This window comes from Alligator sinensis, unplaced genomic scaffold (assembly GCF_000455745.1).
Source record: "Alligator sinensis unplaced genomic scaffold, ASM45574v1 scaffold471_2, whole genome shotgun sequence".
Classification (NCBI taxonomy): domain Eukaryota; kingdom Metazoa; phylum Chordata; order Crocodylia; family Alligatoridae; genus Alligator; species Alligator sinensis.
The window spans coordinates 775493-788838 of record NW_005842143.1 but is presented as its reverse complement, the minus strand read 5'-3'; the positions used below and the strand labels follow the sequence as shown (position 1 = coordinate 788838).

Genomic DNA, 13346 nt, shown 5'->3' with positions numbered 1-13346 from the left:
TCAGCAATACAAATAGCAGAAGAAACTGATGGCACTGGCAGGTGACCTGGATCAGTGATTCCCAACCTGGGTGCTTTGGTAGCCTGGGGTGTCTTGTAATCCCTTCAGCAGTGCCATAGGGGGGCCCACAATGTTAGCACCACTAGGTGTGCCAACACGATTCAAGAGATAAACTCAGAGATTTCAAACAGACACCCATAGCTACGGTCGTTTGGAGTTCTTTGCAGCAGAAAAACTGCTGTGTTCTTTTTTCAGTCACCAAAACAGAGCAAAAATGGAGAGCCGCCACTTTCTGAGGTGTACCACAAGTCCTATCCCAAGGTGCCTTGAGACTAAAAAAAGGTTGTAAACCACTAATCTAAGTACCCCCAGTTGTGAAGCGATGAAAAAATGAAATCTCTGCCAGGATGTCTGCTGATCCCAGCTTGCTGGGCAAAGAGAGAGCGGTGTGATTTTTTTCCCCCACAAATCACAAAGAAATCAGGCTGCAAGAGACCTCCAGAGGCCATCTACCCTGCCTGAGGCTGGACCATCCCTATCCAAACCATCCCACACAAACCCTAGTCTAAACTGTGTCTAAGACAACCATCAACCCTGACACAACATGGAGCTACCACCCTAACCTGCCGCAGGTAAAGCAATGTCATGTTTCTATGAAACGTTGTCAGCCTACACTCATAGGGCCACACCGCAGTTAGAGAAGGCAACACCCCAGGGGGTGGAAATTTCTTCCTGACCCCAAATATAACAATCGATCTGACGCTGAGTGGAGGGGCAAGACCCTCTAGCCAGGAACAGTGGTGGCCTTAAGGGTGTTGGGGCTAGACCAGGGGTGGGCAATTATTTTGAGCGGAGGGCCGCTTACTGAGTTTTGGCAAGCCATGGGGGTCAGCATGATAGGCAGCCAGGAGCAGATAAGTATTAATTTTCTAATTTTTTTAAGGGCCCTGCAGGCTGGATAGAATGGCCTGGCGTGCCGCATCCAGCCCCCAGGCCACATTTTGCCCACCCCACAGCTAGACAGTCATTTGGGGCCCCTTTGAGGCTTAATTTTGATGACCTGTAAGCAAGCCAGACATTTTCAATTTAACTTTGCCCTATTGCACGAAACTGCAATGACAGTATCTTATACAATATTGATACTACAAAGAAAGAGTTTGTTAACATGGAGCTATATTCTAGGTTCAAAATGTCAGGGCCTCCTAAGGTGTGGGGGCCTGGTTTGCCCTCCCCTAAGGCCGCTACTGCCAAGAGCCTCCAGCTTTGGTCCTAGCAGGAGCACTGGCACAGCCCAGTCAAGCTCGGCTGTCGCCAACGCCAAGTGCCTCTGAGGGAGGCTTAAAAACTTGCAGCAGGAAGGCCGGGGGGGGGGAAGCAAAGCCCACAGCAGAAAGCCCCGGCCTCCTGTCTCCCCCAGCCCCCCGGCTTTCACCACAGTGTACAAGCAGCAGCAGGGTGTGGGCAGCCCTTGCCACGCGTACACAGGAGAGGGGCAGATGGCCCTGCGGGCCCGGCCCCGGGCCTGGAGCGAATCCCCGGGCCGGCACGGCCACCTCCAGCTCCCCGACGTGGGGCGGCGCAGCCGGCAGTGGGCATGCGCGCGGCGGGCGGGCGGGCATGCTCAGTACTAAGGGCTCGGTGAGCAGGGAGGTTACTCGGCTGCGGAGCAGGTGAGGGCAGCCGGAGGGGCTGCGGGGGGCAGGGGGCCCGGCAGGCGGGGCTGGCACCTGATCCAGCGCCCGGGCTGGTCCTGACTTTACCTGCCTCCCCCCCCCATCTTCCCCGCCAGGCCTGCCTGGGCACCCCCTGCACTGGGGAAGCGGTTGGGGGGAGGGGGTGCAGGCCACTTCTCGCTCCCCGCCTTGTCCTGCTTGAGGTGCGGGGCTCCTGCCTTCTTCCCGGCCCCCACCGAGGGGTTTGGCCCCAGGGCTGATAGAAAACTTCTGCTTCGAGCAGAGACCCAATGGAAGTGCTGTCAGTGCCAGAGGGGTGTGATTTGAAGTGATGCACACCTGGAGAAACACACACGCCCATGCGTGCACACAGAGAAACGCACACACACGTGCACACAGAGAAGCACATGCATGGAGAAATGCACACATGCGGACACAGAGAAACATGCACACATGCACATACAGAGAAATATGCGCATGGAGTAACACATGCACACACACACAAACACATGCACACATGGAGAAACATGCACATGTGCACATACAGAGAAACACGTGCATGCACACAGAGAAGCACATATGCACATGGAGACAGAGAGAACTGCAGATGCGTTCACCCACACGGAGAACTGCATGCACATGCACACACATGTGCACACACAAACATTGTAGTAACATATTTGCTTTTTACCTAGACTGGTTGCTACCTTCCCCCAAGCTCAGCCTTTGCTGCTATAATATATGTACTTGCATTTGCTTGTTTTTCTCAAGATCCACACAATCTCTTCCCCTTCCCCCACCAAGAAATGTGTGAATTCCACTTGTTCTGGACTTTTGACTGTAGAGCTTTGTCATTAACAGAGGTTACTCGGAATCTGCTTCTCCAGTCAACAAAAGAATATATAGATATTTTTGTCTCTTTCTGACTCCTCTCCGCAGCGCAATGGCATCCCAAAAGAAGTTGCAGGGTCTTGTAGCAGCTACAGTCACTCCATTGACTTCAGATGGGTAAATATTACCGTGGACCAGCACAAGGTGTGCTGTCAAAATTGGCAAGCCCCTGTTAATGCTAATTATACCTGTGCTGAAGAAGCATTATGATCCTGACTTTTAACAGAATCAATGAATGAATGTACTGTACTCTTTTATCCCAGAACCTTATTTCTCTACTTCTTTGTCTACAACTATTTATTGGGAAAAAAAGTCAGTTTTCTAACAATCTTTACCATTCCAGCTGTGATGGGTGACACAGAGCAATGGGGTCCAAAATTTTTGGCAGGCATCTTGCAAATTAGCCCTACATCCTCCCTGAGTGCCACTCCAATCTCCTCTCCCTTACTGATCTGCTCTGTTTCTGCTTCTTGCCCTGGGCTCCTTGAGAATCTGCTGCTCTGCTTTCTGCCTTATCTGCCACGATGCTGCCTGTTCCAGCTCTAATTTTTTGGTGTGCCACACAGAGGTTGCCTGTGCCACTTGTGACGTGTACCCCAGGTTGGCAACCCTGACATATATCATGGGGCATACGTGTGTGACAGTAGTGAGAGAATGACTGGTATTCTATTCTAGGCTGTGCATTTGTTAGCACAGCATTTGTGTAACAAGTGATTACTATAAAGTATTTAAAGTACAAGTTAGAATCTTTCCAACTAGACTTTCAGAACTCAGGCTAAGTTTGCAGGCATGGGAATGGGGAAAATCATTCTGACTTGTAAATAAGTAGATGTAATCTGGGGTTGTAGAGAGACAAACCATTCAGGATTTCACTCTGTCACAAGTGGAACACAGCCTGCCCCATTCTGTCTTTGTTTGAGCAGAGAGAGGGTTCAAGGTAACAGCTGACAGATGCTATTAGCAGCTTGCATCCTGTGATTATGAAGGCTAGCTTGGGTACTTGTCAACAGCTGTGCAAATGCTATCTGTTTAGTCCTTGAAATTGTGTGCAGTTGTACAAGCCATGTCCATGGGAGGCATTTACAGCACTCTACAGCCACTAGCTAATTACATCTATGTGGTGAAGAAGCATTATTACCCTGATTTTAACGAACTGCCATGCAGAAGCCACTGCCTGGATTTTTATAGGTGCTGAGCATATGCAATTCTCCTTAACTGTAGTTAAAGATGTTCAGCAGTTCTAAACATTAGGGTCTGAAGAAGTAGCCCAGAGTCAAACAGCTTCTGTGTAGTGGAGCTAGAAATGGAACAAGAAATCTTGACTCTCAGGCCTCTATTCTCTGTCACCCCATCTTTTCATTTGAAGCAGGACAGTGAGATGGGGTGGGAAAGGCAGAGATGATTTTAAGCCATCTATATCTTTCTTTAATGCAGGGGCTTCTTGGCTCCTGGTATAAACTGGATAACCACAGAACTGTTCATTTCTCCTTTCCATATGTCCTCAGGAAGCAGAGTAGTCATCAGGGTGTGTTTTGGTCTCCCCATCTCCCTGACTCGCAAGGGGAACTTAAACAAGGGGCCAGGAGCAGAACTTGTGCAGAATCCTTACTGTCGGCCCTATGCTGGCTGAAAAGAGACTGTTGGGATGCAGGGTATGTTGCCTGCCTTCTTTACAGTCTCTTTACACTGCCAGAGTAAGTTGTTATGTGCCCCCCATTCCTGGAGGATAGTGAATCAGGAGTTGTGCTGTTTTACTCATGACTTAAGAGCATCCTATTCAAGTGTTAATGCTTCTTAAGCTACAACATACAATACGAGAAACACGCATGTTCTGTGACAGATGAAAGTGGTTTGTTTAGTCTCAATTGTGGTTGAGCTAAGACCATGGCCATCCCTTGGAGAGGTTAGGTGGTGAGTACCCAAGAATCCAGTAGGAGGGGGAGCTGTGAATAATAATATTTTTACTGTGACCTTCTTTTAAATAACTTCTAAGTGCTCTATAAGCGACAGGCATACAAACCAATGAAATGTAACACCACAGGACTGGGTAGCCTGGACCCGTCTAGTGGAATACTGAGGGGTGGGGAGGGTGAGAGAGACTTTGACTAAGGATGTTGGAACCAGTTTCTGGTCTCACTTTAGTTCTGTGACTGCAGAAATGGATCACTGCTGAGCTAGTGAAAATATTTCAGAAAGGGAAATTTGTCACCATTTTTTTAACCAGTTCTGGGCCATACAGTTCCATGTTTCTCTCTGGTTTCTGTAGTGAGCATACTGAGTTTAAAGTTAAGTTCATCATTTCCCCTTGCCTTTTTTTCTTCAAACTCAGCCTAGTTTGGAGACAAGCTGTTCTTTCATGTATCGACCAGCAATAAAAGTTCTGAAGGACAAATTATCCTGTGTTGACACAGGCACAATCCATTGTGCCTGAGCCAGCCTAAATTTGCGCAGATTATTGGAATTTTGCAAACAGTTCTGTTGATGTAGAGGAAAGAATAGAATTCAGTTCAATCTATCTTATCTCGGCATTTGTAAAGAGCAGTAAAGAAGAGACAGTGCATTGATTTTTTTGCAGTCATATTTGAAAGACTACCTAAAAAGACTTCCTAGAATTCATTTTGTTCACGTCAGCCGCCTGAATGAACCCTGTTGGGACTGAAATGAAAATCAGTAGTACCTAGTTTGAAGCCATGCTCTTGGGGAATAATAAAATGAATTAATGCTACAAGCTGGGAGTTCTTCAGTTGGAAATGAGGAAGAACTGAAAAACCTGGGGGTAATAGTTGATCACAGTATGACTGTCAGTCTCCAATATGATGTGAAAAGGCAAACAGTCCCACCTTGTATCAAAGAAGGTACAGGTTTCCCTCGCTTTATGCGTGTTGTGTATGTGCAAATTCATGCTTATGCGATGACCCTTTTTATACCAAAAATGTGTTATATGCGAGGTAAATTCACTCTTATGTGATTGGTGTGGTGGAAGTCTGCAGTCAGCTGCTTTGTGCGGTGCATTGTGGGAGTGATACGCACCAAAATGTAGTCTCCTATGTGGATCTGTGCTCCTCGCTCATTGTCTGCAACACGTTTCTGTAGTTGCCACCCCCATTATGGTACCATCACACTCTGCTTGTGTGTACTGTCTGCTTTTGGTGAGTACCAAAATTGTCTTGTAAAAGTGGTAGAAATGGGTCTGGGGGCCAGTACAGTTGAGGTCTTGGAACGTATCCCTATTTGTTACTTTGTAAAGTGGGTTCCCTTTATGCAAATTTGAGTTTTGCGCCGCTTTCCAGGATTGCATGTACAGCATAAAGCAAGGGAAACCTGTATTTCCAGTAGAGATAGAGATATACCAAGCCATTGTACAACATAATCTGGAACATTTTGTTCAGTTTTGGTTGCCCACATATAAGGAAGATCATTTCAAAATCTAATAAGTGCAGAGAAGGATGATCAGGGAAATGGAGTATGTATCTTGCAAGAGAAGGCAAAAAGTTGGCTTATTTGGCTTAGAAGGGCATCTGATTGTTATCTGTAAATTTGGTGGTGAACCCCCGTAGAAGGAGAAGAAAGAGTTAAGGTAAAGGATAGTATTGGGACAAGAACAAATGTGTAAGCACTGTCTGTGACTACATTTTAAGCTGGAAAGGAGAAGAAGTGTTTCTAACCGTCAGAGCAACAAGGTTCTGGAACAGCTTCCCAAAAAAGTGGAGTCAGAAACTGTAATGAGTTTGACCATGAAGCTCGATCAGTTTGTGAATGGAATTATAGGATGCAATAGCAGGAGACAGGACTCAGTGGCCCAGGAAGTCCCTTCCACTTCCACGTTCCTATGAATTTTTTATGCCTTCAGTGGCTTCTTTAATCTTGCTATTTTTGCCACATGCCCCCCTCCCCCCACCTTCCCTGATTGGCCGGGGGCCCTGATGGTCCTGCTGCTTGCTGCTGATCAGCTGGGAGGCAAAAACCCCAGCATATTTAAAACCGTAGCTTTTGCCTCCTGGCTGATCAGCAGCAAGGCTACCGGGGCCCCTCTGCCAGTCGAGGGAGGGTGGTGGAGCATGCATTGAAAATAGCCAGATTAAAGGAGCTGCTCCATAGTGCATTCTTGCTGTAATTTCAGTAGGTCCCTACCTATGTTCATTACCTCTTTCCAGGAGTCAGTTTGCTTGGCCACTGTGGCAGAGGATTTAAAAGGGTCATGACTGAGAGGAAGAATTTGGAAAGCTTAAAGTGTATGTATTAAAACCTTGGAGGAAAAATACAGCGTTTAATACCCTGTAGCAATGACAGAACAATGACATCTAGGTTTATGTTTCATTAGGCTTAGACTCTTGCTCCAGAAACCCCAAATTAGGTTTCATGTACAGCAGGGCTGTCAAACATGGCCTGCAGACTGGAACTGGCCCATGGAGCCCACGCAGCAGCCCTGGCCCTGTGCACTGCATGTGGCATGCAGGCTGGATTCATGCAGCGTGTGCCCTGGATCTCATGGAACATGTGCAGTAACATGTTCAGCCCATGCACTATGGGCAGGGCATGGACCGTGCTAGCCCCAGAGGCCATATGCACAGCACACCCCAGGGCCAGTGCATGCTGTATGTGGCACACAGCTGTATTCACTGCACACAGCACAGAGGGCTGACATGGGTCACATGCTCCACGTAGTACCCCACCAGCATTGGAGTCAGCATGCAGGGGTGGTCACTTGGAGCATGTGCCCCATGCCAGCCCCTGCTGTATGCAGTGTGCATGGCTAGTCCAGCACGTGTCAGGCAGCACATGCTGGCCGCAAGGCTTGCTATGCAGCCCCCAGGTATGCAGCCCCCAGGGTCAGTACAGGATGCATGGTGCCCATAGCACATGGACTAGACCTGGCAGTGCAGGTGGCACAGAGGGTCCAGGGCACAGGCTGCATGCAGTACCCTGGACCAATGCCCTGTGCTGTCTGCAGTGCTGGATCCAGCCCATGCGCTGTGGGCAGCAGGCAGTGTGTACCTTATGCCAGCCCTGGGGGCTGGCACATGCTGTGTGTATGGCACGTGGGTTGGACTTAGCATCATAGCTACTTCACAGGGGGTGGGTCCCAGTCTGTCCCTCAGATCATCTTATGGGCCAGATGAGTTTGACACCCCTGATGTACAGCACACTTTCTAGACTCGGCAGTCTCAGTCCATAGTATCCTGATTAGATGCTTCATGTACAGAGTTTTCCTTAAATCCTAATGAAAGCATGTGAGATTTTTGGTTTACAGTCTATACTTGTGTCCCTTCCAGTGTGTTAGGGAGAAATGTACTAGTATTTGGACTTGGACAGGGCTTCCTTCAATACAAATGTTGTTTATAGCCTTTCCTGTTTTATTTTCTTTTATTTCAGAAAAATTAACCTGTCTGTGATTGGTCAGTATGTGGATTACCTGGTAGATAAGCAGGGAGTGAAAAATGTTTTTGGTAAGTCTTTATTAGAAATTACATTGTGCCTCTTCTCATGGGAAACAGGTGTACTGTGTCTTGTCAGCCAAGATGAGATGGAGTAAGGGGATGGAAGTATTATAAAAATGTGCTTTTCAGTGAAAGAGAGCATAATCTAAACTTATAGGATCTGCTCTTGCCCAAAGTTCCAGTTCTGTACAGGATAGAATAAAAGGAACCATTTTTTAAAATCAGTGCTTTCTAAAAATGTAAAGATATGCCTTGAATAAAATTGGCATAGCTTCTGCAGGTTGGCCAGACCTTAATGAGTGTGTCGTGTTCTGTTTGAAACAGTGAATGGCACAACAGGAGAAGGGCTGGCGCTGAGCTCCCAGGAGAGGAAGCAGCTGGCAGAAGAATGGGTGAATCAAGGGAAAAAAAAGTGAGCATCTCTGGGAAAACATTTCTGTTTGCCTAAATATAACTGCTTACCTAAGCAGCGAGATCTGATTTAATTGTGCAAAGTCACATCCTCTAGTTACTTCCCCTATTTTCTTTTCCCAGCCCCTTTATCAGGATGTTGCTAGAAGTGTCAAAACAAATAACTGTAGTCCTGTCTGACTCAGCCATCCATGAATCACTGACTTCTTTTCCCCTCCTGAGAGGGCTTCTGGGTCTTCTCTTCCCATTCCTTTAGTGAAGGGGAGGAAGGATATTTTGGGAGATGTCCTTTTAGAATGATTTGAGAATAGCGAAAGAAGTGAGTGATGTGACACAAGAAATCTTTTTATCTCCATTAACATGGCCTGTGTAAAAGCAATATTGCAACACCTCACAGTCTTTCAATATGTGTATATATATATTGAACACAACACACCTGAGAAGTAAAGAAATGCTGCTGTTTCCATTTTCTAGATGTGGAATCAAGGCCTAGAGTGACACAGGAAGTCCAGGTCTTCAGAGACCCAAGTTGCAATCCCCTAATCACTATTCTGTCCTCCCTTTGTGATATCTTTTATAGTATTATACTGCTTATCTTTGCCCTCTTTGACACCCGTGCCAAAAGTGAAGCAGGGGGTGTGGAACAGAGAAGGAAGGGACACAGAAAGTGAGAAAACCAACGGGCCAAAGGAGCTGGCAACAAATGTGGTGTCCAGAATTAGCAAGGCAAGATGATAACTCTGTGGAATGAAGGAATGGTGTAAGGAGTAAGAAGTAGGAGGGAAGGGGGAGAGAGACAGCACTTATAAGTCCTGCCAGTTAAGAAAACTACCTGCTATTGCGTGGTTTCAGCAGTAAATGCAGCTGGGCCTATGTTAAACTGTTTTGTTGGAAGTTTAGGTGCAGAAGGTACACTGCAGTTCGTAAAACGGCCATGTGTGTGGCTGGCCATAGGTCACATTGAATTTAAACCATGCTCACTGTTGGTTTTACTACAGCTGTTGCTGACCCCTATTATCAGCATAGGATGAATTTTCTGGGATAGACAAGGCTACTTGCCTTACATCTCATATGGGCACACATGACCAAGGATGCCCTTTCTGGTCTTACATTCCTCTGCTCACAGAGAGCACTGCATGATGTTCTTGATGGAGTACCAAGGATTGGGCAGGTATGGAGCAGCTTCCAGAAAGCTGAATATTGATCAGCTAGCACAACACAAAGACCTGGAAGCATTTTATAGACCTTAGGCCACATCATACTCGTGTAGGTAAAAGTGGGAGAAATCAGTCGAGGAGGGAGACTGATTAGGGCTTTGTCTCCCCTCTGCATCCTCCCCCTACTCCTGCTCCAAGACATTTGGGCAGGGATGGGAATGCTCCAGCTCCTTCCTCCTATCTCCTTGCAGCCAGGGAATTGGCAGTCCTCATAGTGGTGGGAGACAGTCAGATGTAGGTGATGTGAACTGGTTTGTACCAGTGAAAACAAAACAAACATTTTGCCAGAAAGTTTTTATTTGGCTTTAACTTTTAGAGATTATTCTTTGGGAAGTGGGGCAGAAATGAGAAGACAAAAATATTTCAGAAGGTAGGATGAGGAGAGTGTGTGTGATTTGTATGTTCCCAAGAGAAGTCTGGGTTTAGTTTCTTGTTAAAAATATATGACATTTCCCTTGAAAAAATAATGTGTGTTTCTTTATCCCGCTTTAAGATTAGCTCTCCAAATTTGCTGAACACGATAGATATTCTGCACATTCATTTTTATCTGTGTAAAGTGGTGTCAAGCACCATGAATTAGAATGATAGCACTTCACAGAGATGTACAGTAGGGGTGTGCGAAACGGGCCCTATTTGATTTGGATTCAAATTTGGCCTGAATTAGGGGCAGCGATTCAATTCGTTGATTCGGATCACTGCCCTAATTCAATTTGGTAGAATCCGAATCTGAAGATTCAATGCTGATTCAGAGAATCAGCAATCTGGACACAGACACAGCTTTAAAAGTTTTTATATACCTTGAGGTAGGAGGTGCGGTATGTGAATGCTGCGGTGCTGGGGTGCATGGAGTGTCCCACGGGAATGCGGGGCGGCCCTCCACATGCTTGGTGGCGAACCCAGAAGTGGACGAGAACTACTTCTGGTCCACTTCCAGAACTAATTCCGGTCCCACTGGGGAGCACGCAGGGGGGCCCCCCATGCCACCTCGGTTCAGCGATCGGCTGCAAGGGGACCCCAGGTGCCCCCACCAGACCCAGAAGGCACCAGTCACCGAGCTGGAGGGGTGTGGGGGAGCCAAATTCGCTGGTACCCTTCACCAATGCTAAACTCCCATGATTCTTTGTTTTTTCTCTTGTACAGGTTGGAACATGTGATCATTCACGTGGGAGCATTAAGTCTACCAGAGTCAAAAGAACTGGTGTGTATATGATTTTTTTCCTAACCCCTTTCCTTTATCTTACTGTTTGTGTATTTGTTTGTTTCCCCCGAGTTTACATGCAAGTTACCATCTCTTCTCCATCTTGGAGGACCTTCTTAATTCTTGAGTACACAAATGCTGAGTCTAATCCGATTGAGCTGGTTTGCTTTACCAACATTTCCCTGATTGTTGATTTAATGGTTCTGATCGTTTCGATTAGTGGAACATCATGCTTTTGATGTTCCACTAACCTTACTAACCTTTATTAGGGCAATTTTGCTCTCTGCTACCTGCTCCTAATCTCTCCCCTCCTATTTCACAACCTAAGCAGGAAAAAGAGGCTGAGTCACCTGAAGATTAGACTGTGTCCCTGCTCTTTATGGCCATAGCTCTGGGGGAAAAAAATGTCTTCATTCTACCTTTCACAAACAAGATGTGCATATTTCAGGGCATTCTGTGTGTCAGAAAACACAGTAATAATTTAAATTATGTCAATAGCTTTACCATGGGTCATTTTCAGGAAAAATCCCGGCTAACCTGGGATGGTAAGGCTACTGTGAGTTAGTTAATTGGAGAGGCCAGCCTGACTGCCCTGAACTATACTCTAGTTGTGCATAGGTTTAATATAAGGTTTGTAATTTTGAAGGTTTATGTTAAGCAGTTAACTTAAGGAACACAGGCTTGGAAGAGCCCTTCTGAAAGTCCATCAGCTTGTTATAAGGTGGTTGTCCTGATGTCACTTTATTACTGCTGCATCATGGTGTTTGCTATGTCCTGAAGAGTCTCAGGGATTCTTTAACATGCTGCTGGGTAGGTGTGCAGGATTCAGAATCTCTTGTCAAAAATGGGATGCTTCTCGAGAAAGGGTGACAACCTGAAAATATAAGTGACTGAAGGTCTACTGCTGTCCTACACAAACAAATCCCCCAATTCAGCATAAGTTGCACAAAAATACATTGTGTGTATTGTGCTAGTGACATGCAGATACTACAGTGATTGTTGGATTAGGAAAAGTTAATTAGACCAATTGTACTTTTCAGTAGCAACCCAAAAGTACTAGCTGCCAGTAGTATCTAGATCCCTGAATATAACATATCTTTCCTGGCTTCCTCCGCATGTCCCCTTCATTCCTTTCTTTTTTTCCCTCAATTATTTCTCCTTTACTATCTCCTGTGGGTCTTCCAGACCCTCCCACTCCTCTTTCTTGGCTATCCCTTGCCTATGTGTATGCGTATATGCATGTGGTAGTGTAAAAGTGATGTTATAGCCATGGTTGTTCAGAAATTGTATGAGGGGCAAGGATGCAGAGAAATTTTCAAGCCAAGATTGTAGCAGAAAGCCCCCTTTTCCTTTTGCCTGCATTTGCTCTCCCTTCTTTGGATATGTTTCTCTTTTTTCTACCTTTCTTCCTTCCTCTTTCTTTCACTTTAAGATAAGGAATTGTGTTTTAAAATTTGTGTGTGCGCATTTTGTGTCTCCCCTTGTAGTTTGGTATTTTTATCTATTTGTGTGCCATGGCATTTGTAGCTTATATTTTATACTCTTCACCTTTCAACTTTCAACTAAATGTGTTTTAGTAAGTTATACATTGTAACAATGTTAACAAGGGCAGGAATCAAACTGTCCTTCCCTGTATCAGGCTAGCCCCTGAAAGAGCCAGTGAATCAGTGATTGAATGTGTAACAAGGTAGCACACAGCAATTAACACCTGGGAAGCTGCAGATCAACCAAGGGAAGAACTCAATAGAAGACAATGTAACAACCGGGAAATCTCTAAAGGTCACTGATCAAATGCTAGAAGCCCTGGCCTGAGTTAATCAACGCCAGAGACCAACTTTTGGGCTGAATGTCTCCAGATCAACCGCTCCCAGAGCCCTATTCTAAATTCATCAACGGACTCCCAAACCTGCATGTACATGCGGACGACCCCTGGAGCTGACAGATGCCATCCAGTAGCCACCGAGGTGGGGGGAAGTCCCACAAGGGTCAATGACCCCTGGATTGGGCAAACCTGAAAACTGGGGAGTCACCAAAGTCTGCCAGGGACAGATAAAAGGCAGTTAAAAGTGACCCTCAGTGGCACCCTTTTGATCTCCAACTCGACCAGACCTGTTCAGCCAGAAGGACCAGCCGGCGACCCCCTTCTGGAAGATAACACCACGCTGAAAGAAGCCTCAACGACAGACTCCAGCGCTTGTAGGATAGGTATACCTGACTCTGTAGCCTGCTACTGTGTGTGTGTATGTGTGTGCATGTGTGTGTGGGGACCAGCCCCAAGGTTTATGATTACGGTGTTTCAATCCGCCTAATAAACTAGAATTTTAAGGATCCCGAGTTGGACATTTGTAGCCAACAAGATCACTTGTTTCCTGGGTAACTGCCTCAGGAGGGGTGGGAATCCAGGTCATGTAAATAAGCGGAAGGAGGAATTTTAAAAAAATCTTAGGGAGCCAAGTGCTGATTTGCCAGCTCTTCTTGATTTCTACAACAGTAGCTGCAGGCAAGCTGCTGAATCCCT

General features: G+C 46.2%; 1 protein-coding gene across 3 annotated transcripts in view; it reads left to right on the top strand.

The window, feature by feature from the left end:
• The first annotated feature begins 1542 nt into the window (after positions 1 to 1542).
• The window catches only part of NPL (N-acetylneuraminate pyruvate lyase), a 28183-nt gene continuing 16379 nt past the window's right edge, over positions 1543 to 13346 (top strand). For 2 of the 3 annotated variants that reach the window (XM_006025381.3, XM_025206161.1), the window contains exons 1-5: positions 1543 to 1670; positions 2613 to 2681; positions 7938 to 8011; positions 8327 to 8414; positions 10771 to 10828. In XM_006025381.3, coding sequence (XP_006025443.2) covers positions 1618 to 1670; positions 2613 to 2681; positions 7938 to 8011; positions 8327 to 8414; positions 10771 to 10828 — 342 coding nt within the window. In that variant the 5' untranslated portion in view covers positions 1543 to 1617. The remainder of the gene's footprint in view (positions 1671 to 2612; positions 2682 to 7937; positions 8012 to 8326; positions 8415 to 10770; positions 10829 to 13346) is intronic. The other variant, XM_014520726.2, reaches the window with a different exon arrangement.